Raw genomic sequence first — 19,538 nt, forward strand, 5'->3', positions numbered from 1 at the left:
TAAAACATTGAAATCGTATTACATCTTTTAAACCATAAACATACAATGTGTATCCGAGCGAATTACTCAGTATTCAGCCTTGTGAGATACGAATCGGTTAACGTTGTATTCATGCTATCGCATAATGTATTGATAATTGCTAAATAAAACATTGAAATCCTGGCCAAAAAAGTCAAATAAATCATTACGAGTGATTAGTATACCGAGTAATACATTTAATAGACACTTGGGTAATTAACCTAAACAAGGAGAAATCGCAATGACAATATTGTCTTGCGAATACATTTATACTTGTATATGCACTATAAAGTAGTTCAGACAAGTGTTCGTTATTATATCGAGCTATATTATTCAGGATTTTTGTTTGTAGTAAGATACATACTATACAATACGTAATACAAAACAGAAGTTGAAAATTGTCATTCAGGGGCATACATTCTAACATTCTCCAGGACTATTTAGACAATAATTATGCATTATTGTCACATCGTGTTCTAGTCTGTAAAGGCAAACTAAACTGTAGCTATTTTACTACAATTATGTGTTGGGAATTGAAATAGTATGATTTGCTGAAAATGCAATATATATATATATATATATATATATATATATATATATATATATATATATATATATATATATATATATATATATATATATATAGGATTATAAATAATTAGTTACATGTAATCGACAATTACTCTGCTCTCCGGAAGTTTTGATGAATTATTGGACCAAACGTTGCCTATCGAATGTATACATACAGAGACGGAGTGGCGAGATCTGCTCACCAACCCTGCGCCGTAATTGCGACCTTACTGGGTGGTATTCTTCTCCTTAAAACATTTGTAATTCTCAACCCTCTAAAACGCTATTTCCTGCATTTTGAGGTACAAATTTTGCTGACACAAAGAGTTTCAGCTTGATTTTGGAGAGGCGACATTTTTTTCGAGGGGGATCGAGGATTATATGAATATGCATACCGACAATCGAACTTAATGATTGATGAGCAGAAATAGTAACTCAAACTGAATATACAACCCAATATATTAAATTCAATACCAAATACGCAATTGGAAACAAGTATCTTGACGCCCGATCGACTGCTTCGGCTTTGTAGTTAGGCTCACACATTTTTTTATCGCAGTGACTTGAATGGTAACTTCCTTGTTTTTTGCTCGTTTCTTGTTGCAGGCGACACATGGGTTGTTGTTTGTGCGAATATTTCCAAGGTGTCCTATTCGTGATGCTGCTGCAGTTGCCGGCGGAGGACGCGTTCCCATCTCGATTATGCAGGTCCTGCGAAAATAAAAATAGATATTTTGCTCAAGGCTTCTGCGTCCGATGTAATTAAAGTCATGAACTCGGAATGCGCGCAGTATTGCAGACGTAGCTTACCCTCTCCCATTATACATTTAATTTCATATAAATGCAATACACTATGGTGACCTAACATAATGTTCATTGCACACTGTTGGTGTAATTTGGTGCGCGTCTGCATACAGCGACAATACTCTTTGACACTTATGTTTCCTTTCAATTGGCGTTGACAATTAATATTGTTTATCAATAAACATTGTTATTGGTGGAGGACATTCCACTCTGTTAATAGGCGACCAAAACCTTTGACAAGAACAGAACATATGGAAAGATGTAGATAAAAGCCAAACTACATTTTGTATTTTTTTTTTAATAAAGTATTTCTCTGTTTTCATACGTTCAACTAAAACAGTTTGTGTTACGTATGCTTTCACGTTCGGACAATTAGACGGACGGCTGGTACGTAGAAATCGACACCGTCTCAGCAAAATGTGTCTGCCCTTAATGGATAGTCTAGGATGGAAAATTGGACTGCATTGATTGGTTAAAAACAGCTCGTAAACAAGTTTACAGTCAATGAATTATACTTGCCGGTTCCTCCGTTTTGGGGTTGTTCGCGATGGCTATGTTGTTTCCACGGCACTTACAAACAACACACTTTCTCGATAGGAAGTTGGCAAAAGCAAATTCGACGAGACCGCCTAACACAAAACAGAAGCTTGCAAAGATATATACATCTAATGCCTGGAATGTAAATAAGTTGTGGAAGTATGCAATCATTATTTGTAAATATTATTTCAATTTTTGATTCAGAATGGTATGCTAATATATATATGTATTACAGTAGTTGTTTTATTCAAAGCAATAATATTAATTGTGTCAACTGGTGATAGTATTGGAGGTCAAGTACACAGTTACAATACATGAATCCGTATACTTAGTAGAAATTTGAAAACGTGATTTCAAGATACCGTAAATAGAGAAATTGTACGTAGATAATGTAATTTAATAGCACACATATTGCTATCAGGGAAGATACGCCAAGCAGTTTCCACAGGTTTCAAAAGTTGTATGGAAAGCCTGAATATAAATGTATGCAATGTCATAATGTAGTTTTAATTGTTGTTTCATGAAGGTGTACTGCACTAAATGTGTATGTATTCCCATATGGTAAATAAATAAATCATCACCGCCAAAATATTGTAAAAGCATATTAAAATGTGTGAAAACACGTAGATATCATGATGAAATTCATCTATCCACCACAATCTCAACTTTTTATTGTAAAGGCCAGGGGATTGCAACTGTTTAAATCATTCGCTTCAAATATTACTTTTTCGAAATAATATGGATGCAAATTACTAACCGTTGTGTACGAGACACGGGGAAGGAAAAAACGAGCACCGATCCCCTGAGCAACGACTGTTAATGCCGATGTCAGATTGAGACTAACTCTCGCTGCCGTTGCTTGGTACGACAACCAAAACGATATGAACGATACTGTAACCAGTAGAACACATGGAACGTAGAAAACAAGTAGATAGTAACCTAGCTGCCTTTGTAAAATGAATGTTACTTCGAGCGAAGACCAGGGTGCTGAAAAACAAACAGAGATTTGTGAGTTAAGTTTCAATTTAAAAGATTGTTGCTCCAAAAATATACCTTAAAGGCAAATGGGCGCACAGATCTTGCTAAAAGCGAGAAAGCTACGAGACTTGCTTTGCCCCTCAAATAGTGTTCTAGTCTCTCCTGTTATCGTTTCCGCAGTTCGTCTGACCTATGTAACTATGGCATTGGAACCTTTCATCTCAAGGTGCCGATAGAGAAAAAACAGCCTGTGATAACAAATTGCAACTATACAAAATACAACTAAGTGTTCATTAGTTTCATTGGATATCAAGTTTTTTTATAAAACAGGGATCATCCAAAAGCGTATTCCTACCTCGTTTAAGTGTTATTTGTTGAATTTTATTGTAAATTGAAATGTATATGCAATTGAAGACAAATTATACATCGTTGGGAAGTTTGAATGCTACTCAAAAAGTATTATTGTATTATAAAAGTATTATATCGGTAAATCTACCTAAATTTAAGTTGCATATGTAAACCACAAATCTTATTAGAGAAACCAAAGATATATATATATATATATATGTATACATAGTACATAACTTACGAATGTCTTCTGCATAGTATAACAAGTGTTCGTCTAGCTCGTAGCCCGCTAGAGTGAATTGTGGCAACGTGTTCTGGTCAAAGACCTCAAAACTTTGATTTTTGTACCAAGACAGTTTCAGCTCATGTCCATTGTACGCATCTGTATTATCGCAAAAAAAACACGATTGAAATTATTTCAGTTATTATTTCAGTGGTTATTTTACGACTATTTGTTAATCGATGCGAGATAGTTTGTTTGACTGTATTCATTGCATTTATACATAAGTTTATAGGGCAATTTAGGTCTATGCATTGTGAGTATGCTTTAAATAAAAGACTGAACGCAATTTCAGACAGAAGCAGAAGTCTGCAAAAGAATGAGTAGCCATGTATTAAGCGACAATGGTATATACAAATGAAACGACGTCTACTGTCAATAAACGGCATTGAGTGTCTAATTATTCTAAAGTACACACGCTGAGAAATATGTATAACCGAAGTCCCATCAAACTAGCCATGGGATGGACTAGATCATTTAATGACGCAACTAGGTGTACGACAAAAGCCTCATGGAAACTCTGTACCGGTGTTCGCGTAGTTTAGACCGTCGTACTGTTATGTGAATGATTACTAATTAAAGTCGCTGGATGATCAAATGACATCAGAGAGTGACGGCCTATATTAGTCGGACATATGTCACCGTGCATGACGGTCAGGACGTGATGTTATTTGTTTTGTTACACACCGAACAAACACAACCACGATTTCTAAATTAACGTTTGATTTAAAAAAAAAAACAAAAAAACAATTTGGACGTCATCCAATATAGAAAAAAAATGACTGTGTTGGTTCACACGCACGAGCTCTTACTTCACTGGCTACCAATTTAAAACATGCGCTAAATAAAACTACATAATTATGGAAGCTGCGGAGTCATGAAACAGATTCGATTATTCTCAAGCGCAAAAAACAAAAGACTCACAAACAGCGATCAATTTGGTCGGTCGCCGTGATGCCAAGCACAAATTGTGCGCTTACTAGGATAGAGTCCAGCTATATGCAATACGTACAGCGACTAGGAATTGCTAATCGTCATACTGATCTGACAAAAAATAGTATGTTAATTGGTCCTGTTTTGACAGAGTTCCATGAAATATGTGTATTCGGGAATTAAATGTGTCTGTTTATTAGCGCCAGGCTACCGCGGCGAGACGTAAATTGTATTTATCAGTACTCTTCAATACTCCGCCGGTGACAGAGAGTAAATTATTTCTGAACAAAGTAACAACTGCTAATTCATTACCCCTCAAATTCTGTCATTTTATTACGTAAATGAAAATGATTGAATTAGAAAGCACGAATCATTGATATATGCCCGTTAGAGCGTAGTTACACTCTGACAAGTGTCAATCAATTAAATGTCCCAGTAGGATCCCGCCGCCGCTGAGTGAAGACGCCTCGCGATGGCAGTATAATATTTTAATCTGGCAAACAATTATAATAATTTGACATTCCCGTCATTTATCTGAAGTGAATTTATGCTGGAAATATACCTTGTCAATATAAATGAAAAATAGGTGTATTTAAATTTAATTTTTTCATGACGTGTTTATAATGTCAACAATGGCCATGTCACGGTTGCGTTATATGTCAATCCGCGCGTCACAGCTTCCGTGCCGAGGACTGATTCGAGGTCGAATTCAGTCTTTATTTTAGTTTTAACGCTTTATATGATCTGTTGCATGTAAGATATTTTATCTCTTTATATATTATATGTTTAGAAATAGAACTCTAAACGGTGATGCATGAACTGTAATATACATTTTAGTGATTTTTTTTTTTCTTACAGCATAAATATAGTGCATTAGGCAATTCAACAAACCTGAACTGAAATTCACTATACAGCGCCCTCACACACCAAGGTTGTATAAAATATCTATGTCTTCAAAGTAAAGTCACGTAGACGTTTTAATCCTGAAATGACGTTCTAAATTTTAGCACTGGACTAACTTGTATCTTGATGCTGCAATTGTGTATGCGTAAACTGCCTTGTAAAAAATCGAAGTTGCGTACACGTGGCCAGTACACTGTGCAGGCAAAATCATGGATTGTAATAATGGCTGTCAAACTGTCATAAAAATTAACGTGCGTATGTAAGTCATCATACATCATCTTTATATTGAGTTTGAGCGACGCATGGACGCATGGACGGACGGACATCAAATTAATAGTGCCAGATTTCGGACTTTGTCTGAAACTAGGACTAAAACATTATTCGCCGGCAAAAATAAAGTACCGCGTGAGTCGGTGTGGTATGCGGTGCAACATTCATTGAAGTCAGCGTTTGAACACGTGACATCGTGACAACATATTGTCATGTAGATAGTTGAACGTTAACTTCATGCATGAAAACAAATAAAATTATGGCGTTGTAAATAATGAAATCCACACATCAAACGTGGCTAATATTTCCAACCCTATTTATGGATTGTAAGCAGAAAATATTGTATGTTTTTTTATGGAAACTGACTTTAAGTTAATAAGAAACACAAAAAAACTATATCCATCATTCACAAACTCTCATATAGAAAAAATACTCACAACTTAGTAGTACCATTGGACACGCTTGTTCGTCCATGGGGAAACGATGGAAATGCATATTACACGATAAAGTCACACTCAGTCTGTCGAGAATTATAAACAATTTGTTTACCTAGCAGTTGATTAAATTAGGGAACGGTTGTGTGATAATACGAAAAAAGTATTTAATTATGTATTATACGAAAATGATAAATATATGACACTAAACACTGCACTGTGAACCTATCGTACACTGTTTTTGCACTATTTTTCACTACGCGACGTTGCATGATTTGCGTCAATACGCCAGTGCATGCGCATTCGCGTTGCGTTTTTCGCGGAATGCCAACATAAAGTTGGGAGAAAGTTCGCGAGAAAACATAACCTTGAGTGCAAAAAAATACTAACATATTAAATAAAACAAAATCAAGTTGCCGTGTAATTTCAAAGTAGACCTTATATCCTGTGCTCACCTCGAACTGTAAAATATGACCCCATCTGGAGTGATCTTCATGGATCGGTTAATGGTCGTAACATAGTGATGGGTACCTTGCTTACTGTTCTCGAAATACAAATCAGGTTTCCAAATTAGATCGAGTATTGACGATGATGAGAGTATGATTGATTTGGTCTGATTGTGGAACAACCGTTCGTCTTTCCACTTCGTGTGTAGGAACATAGTAGTTGAGTAATCCTGCAACAATTAAAGTGCCTGTGAAATGGCTGCTATTTTCACGCCTAAAATTATCCATTGATACATAAATATTATTAATTTGTATGTTTCTAAGCATAAATAATTTATTTTAAGTGAAAAAATGTGTTTTAAACTCAGTCTACGGAAACTTTTTTGTGTGTATTTTAAAACGAGGCTCCTGATTAGCTTCTCGTTTGCATACAGAAATTCCCCTTGTGACGTCAGAAGGGGAAGTCGCTGGGCAGCTTGCATTGCCGATACGTGTAAATAAGGCAAATTTCTTGTGCTGTTTTCTCGTCTTTGACTAAATTGCCACTTATATATTTGTTCGTCGAGGAAGAATGAACCATACTGAACACATAGTATCAAGTTTGTTGCATGGGGTTGAGTCAGATGCGAAATATGTCCGGTCTGGTGTAGCTAGTCACCGTGGTCGTCACCGTCACCGGAGCACGTTTGTACACTGTCGCTGGACTCCGGCATTGGACAAAATCGAATTTGACGGCTGAATGGTCTTGTTATTTAGCAGGTTACTAGACACTATTGATTTATAAAATAGAGAAATAATTAGAAAACGACAAAACACAGTTACTAAATAAATGACTGCCGCGTTGTAATGGTTGAACGCGTCGGGTCATGAGGGGGACAAGTGCGTGAATGGCGGCGTTTAATTGGATAACAAAAATAATTGAGAGCGACGCACATACAGACAAATTCAGAGTGGATTTAGCGTGATTTTCATGATTATGGCATCATATTAAAGAAATACATTGACAGCTCAAGCCCGGATTCTTATTCCGTAAATTATTATGCAGATCAAGCTGCAAGTAAAGGCAACAAAGGTGTGAATTCGACATTCAACACCAATAACAGAACAATTCAGACACTTTTAGCCTGCGAAAATGAAAACATCCGGAGGGCTGCGTAATTTCCTGTTTGTCCGACGCTTCGTTTTCGCGTCATTATCAAAATTACTGCTACCTTTTACATAACACGGTTGGTCTCTATAAAGTAATAATCAGGATCGCAAAAAAAAATCAAATCATTTGAAACACATACTCGACGTTTCTCTCCATTTTGAAATCCGTCTCAGTGATCATGGGCTAGTCCCGAATCTATTTTTTTTCGAAAACGTTTTGTATTTTCGGCGTTTCTCGTTAAAACCTAGTTGTTTTGTCATGGACAGGGACAGTTTTTCAAAAAAAAAAAAAGAATCTGAGGTGAAGTGGACAATCCATATGACGCTGTTAGGAGGAAGTGCACCCCAACCTTTTCTCGTTATTTTCACGGCTTTCGTCCACCGATTTCGCACCTTCGGATCGATTCGAAACGTGTAAATACTTACACTATAACTATACGCATTACTGCAACCGCCCACAACACAACGTTTAACCATCATAAAAGTTTGTTGTGAAAACAACTTCTTAAAATTCGCTCCCTCAAAAATAAAATAAAATAGACAAAAGAAACGCCGATTAAAAAATGTATATCGTTTAAAAGTACAGTTGTACGTTGAATGACACAGTGATATAAAAGTACGGCCCAGGGGTATGGCTTCCTCTCATATTTTTGCATTTGGTGGCAAACTTTCGGCGAGAGTCGGAAATCCGGAAACAGTCGACCGTTTCAGGATAGGTGGGCGTGGCTACAGCACGGGAAATATCTCAAATTTACTTGGATGTGAGTAATTATTTTCAGCAAAAAAATCAATAATTGCCCATTTCAGTGGAGCACAGATCTAAAATGGGAAGCGTGTGAGTGGGCATTGCAGAGCAATGCTTTGTTGAGCGGCGCCCTCTACGTCGTCAAAAGAACGGATACGTGTTAGTTTATAATACATCCACAGTGACTGCTATGTCCAATTTGTGATCCATGCTATGAATCGCAAGCGTACACAGATGTCGCTTGGATACACAATGATATTTGGTTATATAGTTATTCGTCATTTAGGTTATAGCAAATATGCAAACAACAGTGTTTCAGTTTTGACGGTCGAAAATAAAGCAATATCGACGTTATGTACATGATTACCACGTCCTTTCAAAATATTACTCTGTCGATGGGGGGGGGCGCGAATCACGAGAACCCTGTTTCCAACTGCTTTCCTTTGATATAACAACTCCAATTAATGTACCATTCGATATTACGACCATAAATAGGTAAATTAGATCGTAGCCTCTTTTAATTTCACGAATGAAGATTCTGATAAATCCTTTAATATATAACTTGCATTTATAATATGTATAATATAAAATTTAACTTTACATTGTAATTTTTTCATTGCAATAAATAAATTATGAAATTAGCACAAGTTCATTGAATCACTTGAATTTAACCAGTGTCCTTAAAATTCATTTTAAATGACAAACCATATATATCTACGAGTGGCTAGTTTCGTTAATTTTAAGTTGTTTGTTCGATATTAAATTTAGTTTGATCTCTTTTTGGTATATTTTGACTTCACAAAAACAAGAAACATCACCGCGATAATTATGAGATACGTGTGAAAATGATTATTGTTGAATCTAACTGTTACGGTTTGATGATTTTTATTTCTGTTCAGTGACGTATATCTGTGTGATAATCAGATGTAAATGTGTGAAATGTACACTGAACGATACGAACAGATGTTCTGACTACAACGTCAATAGGGTTGTTGATTCAGTCACGTGTCATTGTGTTTCGTATTGATCACAATCTATATACATTTCGCAACAAGATCGAGTAGTGGGAATTTTCCGTACATCGAGCACGTGACTCACGCTTAAAATGTGTACCTCCGTGTCGGACAATTTTGGTGTTTTACGACACGAAACGAGTCTTTTTTTGCTAACAAGGAATTTCTACACGGCTAGGAAGACAACACACGCCTTCAATGCAAGTTCAGTTATCTCTCACTGTGTTCTAATGCACATTTCTGTGCGTGAAATCGAGTGAAATGTACACGCGTTTGCTTTTGATACAATGTAAATATCACATACATAGCAGTAATACACTGTGAATGCCGGGCTTGATAACAAGTTACCAAACCACTCGAAATAAATACAGTTTTTTTAGAAGTATACACGTCCGAGTCGAGTATGGAAATGTGGGTGTGACATTCGGAGACTACCTGTGCTGCATTATGAGTTGTGTCCCCATGCTGCATAATGATGCCGTAGGTTATTATTTGTGAAATGCGTCCTTTTCATGTTATTTTTCAGGTTTGCTTGAGAATGAGTGATCTATTGATTGGTTTTCCTGACTAATCATAGGTTATTTGAAAAATATATTCCAGTAGTATTGGTGTAGGATATTTTCGAATTCGCGAATGGCAATATAATGTATCTTCAATTTGTTCTCTAAAAGACCATATAGTATCGTCGCCTGTTTGAAGGCGGAGGACAACAATCTTCAGCAAACCAGAGTAAATAATATAATCACAGTATAGTGGTATTTTTCCGATGTTTTATTCTTGACGAGATAATCCGTACTATAAAACGCAGCATGTAAACGGCGTTTTTAATAGTAGGAGTAATGGCTCAAATGCATTTATTTAGAATGATTCTAGGAACATATTTGAAAACAAAATATGAAATTTCATTTTTTAACTATACATTTCCTTGTTCGTTTTCAAACAACGTGCTTTCAATTTATACATGCTGCTCTCAATGTGGTTGTTGGAATTTATTACGTGATGTATTATGTAATTAATGAGACCATTGTATTCACATTATTCCGACTACATGTGCGTTTATGTTATTTATGTTAACGACGCAAATGCTAGATAATCACTTTATGTTTACAGTTGTACTTCGTATTATTTGATTGATCAGTATAAACAACATGTGCTGTCAAACAATAAACCTACCATGGTGTTTTCAGACACCGAATCCAGGCTCGTAATGAACATACGAACTGACACGTTCAGTTGACCTGAAAGTTCAAGATTTAGTTTGATTAGTTATTCATGGTATATTTAAGCAATAAAGCATCGACCACCAAGCTTATACCGAGAGATTTTGCCTATAAGCATAATCTATTTGAACCCGTGTAAGCAATGGTTCAGTGCGCAATCGTGTGTTATACGAGCAAAACTTTTCTTTGTTTCATAATATGATTAAATTTTGCGAGGAATCATGCGACCTGATTATTATGCAGAAATGTAATTCTAAGCAAATTAACTACGCTTCCTACCTAATGAGTATTTACGACGTCGATGAATTTAAAACACAATTATAACCACACACATACCCGTCAGTTAGAAGCAAACAGTTTTTTTTTTTAACTTTTTATCTACGCTCATAAATTTACTGTCTTTTACTCTGCAGCAGTACACAATACTCATTGGCCGTTGTGGCATGTTTCCAAATTAATATGCATAACCTCAATCTATCATGTATACAGTTTTACTATTGGTGTAAGTAGTGTCAGGTAAGAAAACCACATAGGTTCATTGGGTGTACAGTTCCATAACAGTAACGTGAGCGGCCCTGGAACCAGCATTACTTCATTTTTAGATAACCGTATTCGCGACTCCTATTATTTCATGTATGTTTATTTCCTACATGTTACAAAACATCTGGTAGAACAATTTTAATGTTCTGCCTTTTTAAAGATATTATACGTTTGTGACCTTATCCTGGTATCACCATAGCGACAACTGCCAAAATATTGTTTGGAAATGATGCCAAATAACATAATAATAAACCGATGTCGCAATTGTATGGTCTCCAGGTCTACTACATAACGTAACTACTTTTTCATTTACCTTCGTAGTTGGGTCTGACAATGCTTGAACCATCAATATGCAATTCATCAATGATATGCTTTTCAGTTGAGACCGTAGGTACCACTGACATTCTGAAAGAAAGAAAATGAATTCAAAAGTTGCATTGAAAGTGTTCTTGTAACATAATGTAACGAAACATTGCTACATTGCTTTGGTTGATTGGACAGGGGCTTTTTCTTGGAATCACGATCAAGTAAAACTATTTTGCGTTTAGTCAAATGTAAATGTGATTAATTATGTACGAATAACTGAAACCGCCCCAAATCTAAACGTTATAGAACATGTTTATTCGAACATATATGGGCTATCATGTAAAGGCAGACCATACATACATTGATTATTTTTAATTGTTAATTTCAGTATTAGAACAAATAATAGTAGTTGTACACGTATGATATGTGTTTGGGGTCACAACTAAACCAACAAACGAACAAGTAACCATAATTGAAATTGCTACAAAATTAATAACAATTAAATAATTCAGACCTAAGAAGCTATTCTGTGCGTCAACTAACATTCAAATTCACAAGCCATTTTCACCAGCCACATTAATACATTTTATTGCTAGTGCTTTTGTGACCAACTTCCTTGTACACTGTACACCCACGCGATGTATCAAGTTTTTTACAATGGTATTCTTTGTCTGTTTCCATTACCTTGTCGTGATATACAGCAAGTAAAATTGCGTTTTTTTGACATTCGTTCTATGATAGAGTGAATGATGACATACTTTTTTTATTACTAGGAATATTGAGTGATTGAACTTGTGTTGATTTCACGAACACAATAGCACGTGCATGTCTATGTATTACATGGTGTTTGTTCGTGTATGTGTGTGTCTACTTCTATAATGAACGGTGGCGTTCCCAATCTTGAATAAATTGTCTATTTGGGCAAAATTTTGAATTGTGAAGATATCACCGTTATTACTGTTTTTGTGTGTAGGTTGCCGCGGAAATATAAGTTGGATCATTATATATCAGAATATTTTGTACGTTATAAGATCGAATCGACTGCATCGTTTTAATTTTGTAATTGGCCTGACATATGATGAAAACATGTTTTAATATGAGTATTTATAAGTAATTGATATCTATAATTATGATGATATATATGCCAGCTAATTTTAAATAATAATAATATTGTTTACACCCATAGGAATATGTTTTAAACAACATTATTTTTTAGTCGAATGAATCACAAAAATATTGATAATCTGATTCTGTTATAACTAGTGTCATTTAATCACATCTCTTCCTCTCTCTTTCATACACTAGACATTAGCATTTGCCATTCATGAAAGATTAATGTGACCACGCTCAGTAATATTTGCACAACAATAGTCATCAAACATCATGACAGCTGAGTTGTAATGACGCTACTGTTGTGGCCGAGAGTTCCCGAAGTAACACGTTGCTTACAATATACATGTACGTTCATCGGAGATTCAAATATAGAAAGAGAGAGCCTGGTCGTTTTATTATATATGTAACTGTTTCATGCTTATAGTTAATACTCATCGGTAAATTGGCGTATGCAACCAAACAACTGAAAGGCTAAAGGACGCAACAAGAGTGGGTAAAATAGAATCAATAGCTTCCGACATGAGAAACACAACTGGTACTTACATAAAAACATAAATCATGATGTACTGCATTTTTGTCAATAATTCTCCTGCTTTTCTACCATTCAACATGTTATTTATCTAACATCTGTAATATAACCCAATGCACAAGTGTTAAATTACGCGATCAATTCTACTTGGCAAAAACACGGATGAATGTAATTTTGCATTAATGATTTATATTAATATCTGTAACATAACCGTTTGCCCTGAAATCGTGAAGCTGTCATGGATAACCAGAGCAATTGCTAGGAGGCTGGAGACTTATATTACATCAAAGCCTCGGTCTAGCCGAGTAAATGAAATCTACCCACCCCAAAACTGTAAGGCGGGTGCGTAATACGCAATGGGAATCAGATAGGTTAAATATCTTACCTCCGATTACGTTGGGTTGACGGTGCGGTATGGAATTCGCGTGTTAGGTGTATTCATTGTGAGTGATACACAACTAACTGCGTATGTATCTATATAAATAAATAAATACGGGTACCACATTGGCGTATTAAGTGGCAGCACGTGACACATAATACAACACGCGAACAATTGTCAGTGCGCAGCGAACGTACACAATTTACGAATTTAATTAGCGTCTTGTGTTGTGTACAACGAATGTATTTGTTGTGGAGCCGTTACAAATTACCGCAGATATTCTCTTCTGGCAGCTCAGTAAAACAAATTACTAAATATCAAAACGATTAACATGTCCGCTCGATGGGTGCGGTCGTTGTTAATTTCACTCATTGGGAAGTTCAAACAAAAATGTTTAAACAAATATTTTTTTTTCTATGACAATTCCGCGATTCGTCCGTAATGATGTGTTTCGTTGCATCATTAATGAGTATTTCGTTTGTTTACAACAAAATACCAGTAAATTTAATATGGTAATCAGATGAGCGTTCTATCTATTTTTAATGAATGTTGAAGATCATGCCCAGGTGTTTGTTTGAGTGCAGGTGCCGGTGATCTGCGTGTAACTGTTTTCACTTGCTAAATGTTGATGTCATTCTACACGGAAGATAGAGTGTTGTTTTGCGCATGTACAAAGTTTGCCAACGGCCAACGCGATTAAGATAGGGAACGTGGGAAACCAACAGAAGCGTTTTGTTTTTTTTTTCAGACAAAGACCAACTTGGCGACGTGATACAAACGAGTCATTTTTTTAATCAACTACAGGACCATGGGATCGAAATATCTGACGCATGTCACGAACTAATTTCCACCGTGTTTCATGCGTATTCAACTCAGACAACCATGTTACATGTATATCATTAGCTGGTTTAACATTGAAATGAGGTTCCGCCACCCATTTTAGATATAATTGTGTTCAATTCTAAATGTTGCCTAGTATCAGGATGCAGATAAAACGACATCTCCAAGCTCGTCTAGTTCGCCAACACAAAATTACGAGATCAGACGCTATACTGTGACGCGTAATGCACTCCGACGGTGTCGACGCTAGGAAACACGTGGTGCCAGCTCAATTAGATTGTCCTTTTGAAAGTTCAAATTAGATACTCCTTGTGAAATTGACCACAATGTCAGACTCGTTGACATCAGAGTAACTGATCACCGCGGATAGCCATCAATACAGCTCAATGGTTGAATTCCAAGACGGTTAGAGTTCAATAAGATAGCTCTTCGGGAATAGGTTTGGTTCTGCTTCGCCACGCTGTTTGTTTTTTAGCCAAGCAATTAGTTTTTGAACGTGAAATATGTGTATCAAAGGGCACACATTTGTCGCACGTAATCTGTTTTTCCTATCTCCACGGTATCGTCGTTATCACACTAACGTCTGTGCGCCCGTTGTTGTGTGCGTTCAGAAAATAGAACTAAATGTGAGCTATATGCTACATTTCATGTGTTGGTAGACGTTTGCTCGCTGTGCTTATATGGCGACAGTGAAATGCACCACACCAGTAACAAGCGGAGAGAATTACAAGCGCTATCAAGATAGAAAACACATCCACGGCCAGACGTTTCTTCAATAGAATATTACTTTGTTTTTCCGCTTCACTGGTCAATAACGTGATGAAATACGGGTCGTAATTTCAAATATTAACTAATTATATAAGGTCACGTGGCGTACTGGTTAATACGTTATCAAAATGTGTTTATTTATTTATTTTTTATTTATTTATTTATTTATTTATTTATTTATTTATTTATTTATTTATTTATTTATTTATTTATTTATTTATTTATTTATTTATTTATTTATTTATTAAAAACACCTATACTACCCCAGTTACCAGAAATTAATTATGAACTTTAGCATTCATTTTAAAATAGTTGGATCGCTCTTTGGTGTAACACAATAAATTTATAGGTAGTTTAATGTAAGCAATTGAAACTCGCGTTATGTGATCACAGCGTGAAAAGCGATTCAACTTGACAGCCAAAGATTTGAAATACGATAGTCTTCTGATCGTGTGCAATGGTGCGTTTGGTTATGCGTCGCTATTTCACTTGCTCTGTGTACAGCTAGACCTCGCATATAGCGCAGTCCAAGATAAGTGTCGCCTAAAGCCCGGTTTCCATGCACCAAGCAATGCACGCATTTCCTCGTTCGTTGCATCGTGTGTATGTTACAATCGCGTTACCACGATGGGCCAGGCAACGACGCCTGATAGACCTTCTGAAAAGATCCGATGTTGTAATATGCATGATGTGCACGTACCAGTAATTTGATTTGATAATATGGCGGCGGTAGTGTACAGTTATGTATTTTTCATGTGAAAAAGTCCCATGCAGAAGACTCCACATTTACGGACAATTCTCCGGTAGTTCAAATTGCCACGCATTTTTTTTTTCACAAAATCGGAACGCCAATTGTACATCCTCAACAATTCGGTCGTTCGTTCGCGTATTTCGTCTCCGTGCGCAAAACCAAGCTCGTTCACAGTGAAATGCCAACGGGGAAATGACACATTTTTTCCTAATTCTATCTCTAAAATCTCTATCTCTAAAAATAAGAATTTACTCGTTTTACAACGTTAATATGCACAAATAATATTGTTAAATTGAATGATACACACATGATTTCGCTAGTTTGATTCGTGAAAATCATATAGTGTATATTGGGTAAATTGTGTGATACATTTTCGGGAAATAAAAAATAATAATTTCAAGGTTGAATTTTTTTCGTCAAATTAGTAATCTACCCTAGAATCCTTCAACGATGCTCAACACGTCTGTCCTAGATATTTACCCGTAGTTATACAAACTTACATGACTTTGACTTCAAAATTTAGCAAGGTCTTGGGAAAAGTTGTTGGAATATGTGTGCCAATTTTACTGGTACTGGCTAGTTTTCATATATAGTTATATAGCACAAAAACACATGTTGCGACATTGACCTTTGAACATTTCTTCTTAGAAGGTTATTGTGTCGTGTGCGTACATGGGAAATATTGACGCCAAGTATGAAGTCTGTAGCTACTTTTCCCTCCGACTTATAACACAGCAGATATATTCAAGTGTTATGTAAATAAACAATTTGTTTACAATACGTGATAACTATAACTATAATATAAATATTACCCGGGGTACAATTGGACATATCAATATCATGATGTATATATTCAACTACCAGTCTGATATAATATGTAGCGTAAGTTTTGTAAAGAGTAGTACCCTAACATGAAGTTAGTTTTTTATGTGATGTATAATAAAACATACAATTTCGATATGTATTACAATGTATAATAAATAACCTATTTTTTTTTACTGCTTTGACTTCCTTTGGTGAACTTGTTTTGTACTTGTGTATTGTTGGTTAGTCATTTGTGCTATGTAACTTTCTTTGTAGGGTTGTGCTGTGGTATGCTTGTTTTGTGGATTATTTGTCGTTTAAATATGTAAAGTGGTATACGTGACTGTTAAGATGATATAGCGAGTGTTGTATGTGGGGCACGGGATGCTCTCTCTTTTCAAAACATCACTACATATACACTATGAAGTGCATATATCTTTCTCTTACTGAATGTGTACTGTATTGTTAGGTTCGTTGTTTTGTTTTTGTGGATTGTTTCGTCAATTATTGTTTGCGGTCATTTGGGTTGTGTTCTTAAACTTTATATTTCTGTATACGCCCGTTATATAAAAATTTACGTCATTTTTTCACTTCAGAATACTACGGTTATGTATTTTTACTGATATTTGAAACAGTTAATTCAATATCGATCGACACTATAAGCACACTCATATCAATAGCAAGTGTGTGTTTGTGTGTTTATCATCATAAGCATTATTTACGACATTTCTTGTAAATTCGCCATTCTTAGAATAACTTGTGTATGTCTTTTTTATTACTTTTTCATTCCCTTCTCCAACAACAACGGGATAGATCGGGATTATCCCATAATGTAAAAACAAAAGGCCAAAACTGGCGAACAGCTTACAATAATAACACAGGTCGAGACTATGTAGTACGACTTATACTCATATCATTTTACGAGATTACGTCTGGCAACTTATGGAACTAAACAATTTATGCTTCACCATAGAAGCAGCACTCAGACAAAATGAAACCAGATGTCTGTATATTGGGTGTACACATTTAAACGATGGGGTAGATATCTTGAATATATCTTGAACAGCCATCAAAATTATATTTCAACATACATCCGAATGAATACTAGAAAACAGAAAATATCTACATTACACATCTATAATTACATGGTAAATTAGAATGTCTACTGTAAAAGGGTATTATTTTGAAGAGTAATGAGACAGATCTGTGACAAGGACCATACACAAAAGAACATGACAGTGTAGCCGCAAGCTGCTGAGGGCGTACTTTATTTTGAGTCATAACGACAACGGCAACATTTCCATGCACGCACGCACATGTAGTACACTAGATTTACCAGCATTATATCTTGTCATTCGACTGACCGTACAATGAGAATTCGCAAGGTCTCAGAACAAAGCTACAAAACTTTTACATGATCTCTTATTTGGGGGAAGTAATTTTGACGTAATCTTACTCGCATCATGTAGGTGAAAAGAGAAGGAGTCACAGCCAAGCTTAGATCAAAGGTACCAGGATGGTCGCCGCTGTTTGTACATATATCAGGAAGTTCATTTGCCGAACGGACCACGAAGAACATTTTCATTTTAGCCCTGTGAGGATTACGATGCATTAGCGATGATTTTCATGACAATTCTAGTCAAATTCTTATGAACAAATATGGCGACGATCGATAACGCGCACAAGTTTGACTACGATGCTAAAACTGCTATATCTTTCAATTCAGAAGACGTAAACGAAATCGAAGAGCATATTACAGACGAAGAATTGTTTTGCATATGCTGTGAACGAAACGATTGCTTGAACACAAAAAAATCAGTGAATTTCTTGTACATGGTGTATAAAGAAAATTGACGCACAGCCATAGGAAATAGGACATGAACTTCAAAAGGAACAAAGCTACAGAACTTTTAAGAAGTAGGACATAAACTTCAAAAAGTGTCATTTCGAACCTCAAAATTCAGTCTCTGATACACATCGAAACATCCGTTATTTTTGTGCAGGTAGAAATAAAAGAACTAGCGTTCATCTTTCAATCACATACTACACGAAAGCTACTCCGACAGTATCCTAAACGTAAACGTTCAGAGACTTTTAATACTGATTTTTGATTCCGATCATTCAAAGCACGAATGTGTCCGTAAAAACACACACGTAACTTTGTAACTCTGACAATGTGTGAATATAATGTATGGAAATAAGCTGTGAACTCCATTCACAAAGCTATTATTCGTGAAACGGATATCAATTTTTACAACTTGGCTCCAATGATAAACTAGCGTGTACAATTACGAACGGGACACAGATGTGGACGAATGTATTGACGTGTTCTATGGCATTCTGTATTAGAGGACTGTTTTCATCCCTGTATACACCGATCTAGAAATAGTAGAAACGTACATATTTAAATAGATGTGCGAGGCACACAATGGTTCTGTAAATTATGTTTCGTAAGGCGCAAGAAGTCCTATTTTAAATTTTTAATGTTTAATGTTTTTCATGAATGAAAGGTGTGTTATTTGTTGCTGTGTTGATATAATGTGTGATGGATAGCAATAATAGGGATATGTAACCATAATTTCCTCGTGTTATATATGTTCATTTGTCAAAATTTATATATTCACTATGTTATTTTATATACTATACTTGGTAATACGAAGTGGGCTTTCTCGTAAATTTGTTTCAATTTGATTCACCTGCATGTTACTGTGGATGCCATTAACCATTGAGTTGAGTGTACTGTAAACATCAAACGCACTTTGTCGATGTATGGAAAATACCCCCTCAACCCCCCCAAAAATTGCTACAAAAGGTTTCTCAACTGATTCTGGTAGGTTTTAGTGTACTTTTTAACATACTA

The 19,538-nt window shown here is 35.7% G+C and overlaps 1 protein-coding gene across 2 annotated transcripts; it reads right to left on the reverse strand.

The window, feature by feature from the left end:
* Nucleotides 1–669: 669 nt before the first annotated feature.
* On the reverse strand, nucleotides 670–13,586 carry LOC144344815 (glycine receptor subunit alpha-2-like). 2 transcript variants are annotated; one of them, XM_085507959.1, is made up of 10 exons: nucleotides 13,522–13,586; nucleotides 13,151–13,234; nucleotides 11,502–11,593; nucleotides 10,602–10,666; nucleotides 6,531–6,751; nucleotides 6,079–6,161; nucleotides 3,497–3,637; nucleotides 2,687–2,916; nucleotides 1,912–2,064; nucleotides 670–1,299 (listed from the first exon to the last, which is right to left on the reverse strand). In XM_085507959.1, exons 2-10 carry the CDS (start codon nucleotides 13,216–13,218, stop codon nucleotides 1,024–1,026), a joined length of 1,329 nt encoding a protein of 442 aa, XP_085364085.1. In that variant the 5' UTR covers nucleotides 13,219–13,234; nucleotides 13,522–13,586; the 3' UTR covers nucleotides 670–1,023. The 2 variants fall into 2 exon arrangements, with proteins under 2 accessions (XP_085364085.1, XP_085364086.1); XM_085507960.1 differs by lacking the exons at nucleotides 13,151–13,234; nucleotides 13,522–13,586 and having other exon boundaries at nucleotides 6,531–7,291; nucleotides 11,502–11,516.
* Between the last annotated feature and the right edge of the window lie 5,952 nt (nucleotides 13,587–19,538).

Source organism: Saccoglossus kowalevskii, chromosome 14, assembly GCF_978046115.1.
Source record: "Saccoglossus kowalevskii chromosome 14, keSacKowa6.1, whole genome shotgun sequence".
Lineage (NCBI taxonomy): Eukaryota > Metazoa > Hemichordata > Enteropneusta > Harrimaniidae > Saccoglossus > Saccoglossus kowalevskii.

Coding starts and splice junctions, on each gene's coding strand:
- LOC144344815 (XM_085507959.1), bottom strand. CDS start 13,218: ATGTTGAATGGTAGAAAAGCAGGAGAATTATTGACAAAAATGCAGTAC. Junction 6,752..10,601: donor CGGTGTCTGAAAACACCATG/GTAGGTTTATTG, acceptor TAATTGTTGCAG/GATTACTCAACTACTATGTT. Junction 3,638..6,078: donor TCCAATGGTACTACTAAGTT/GTGAGTATTTTT, acceptor GCGATAATACAG/ATGCGTACAATGGACATGAG.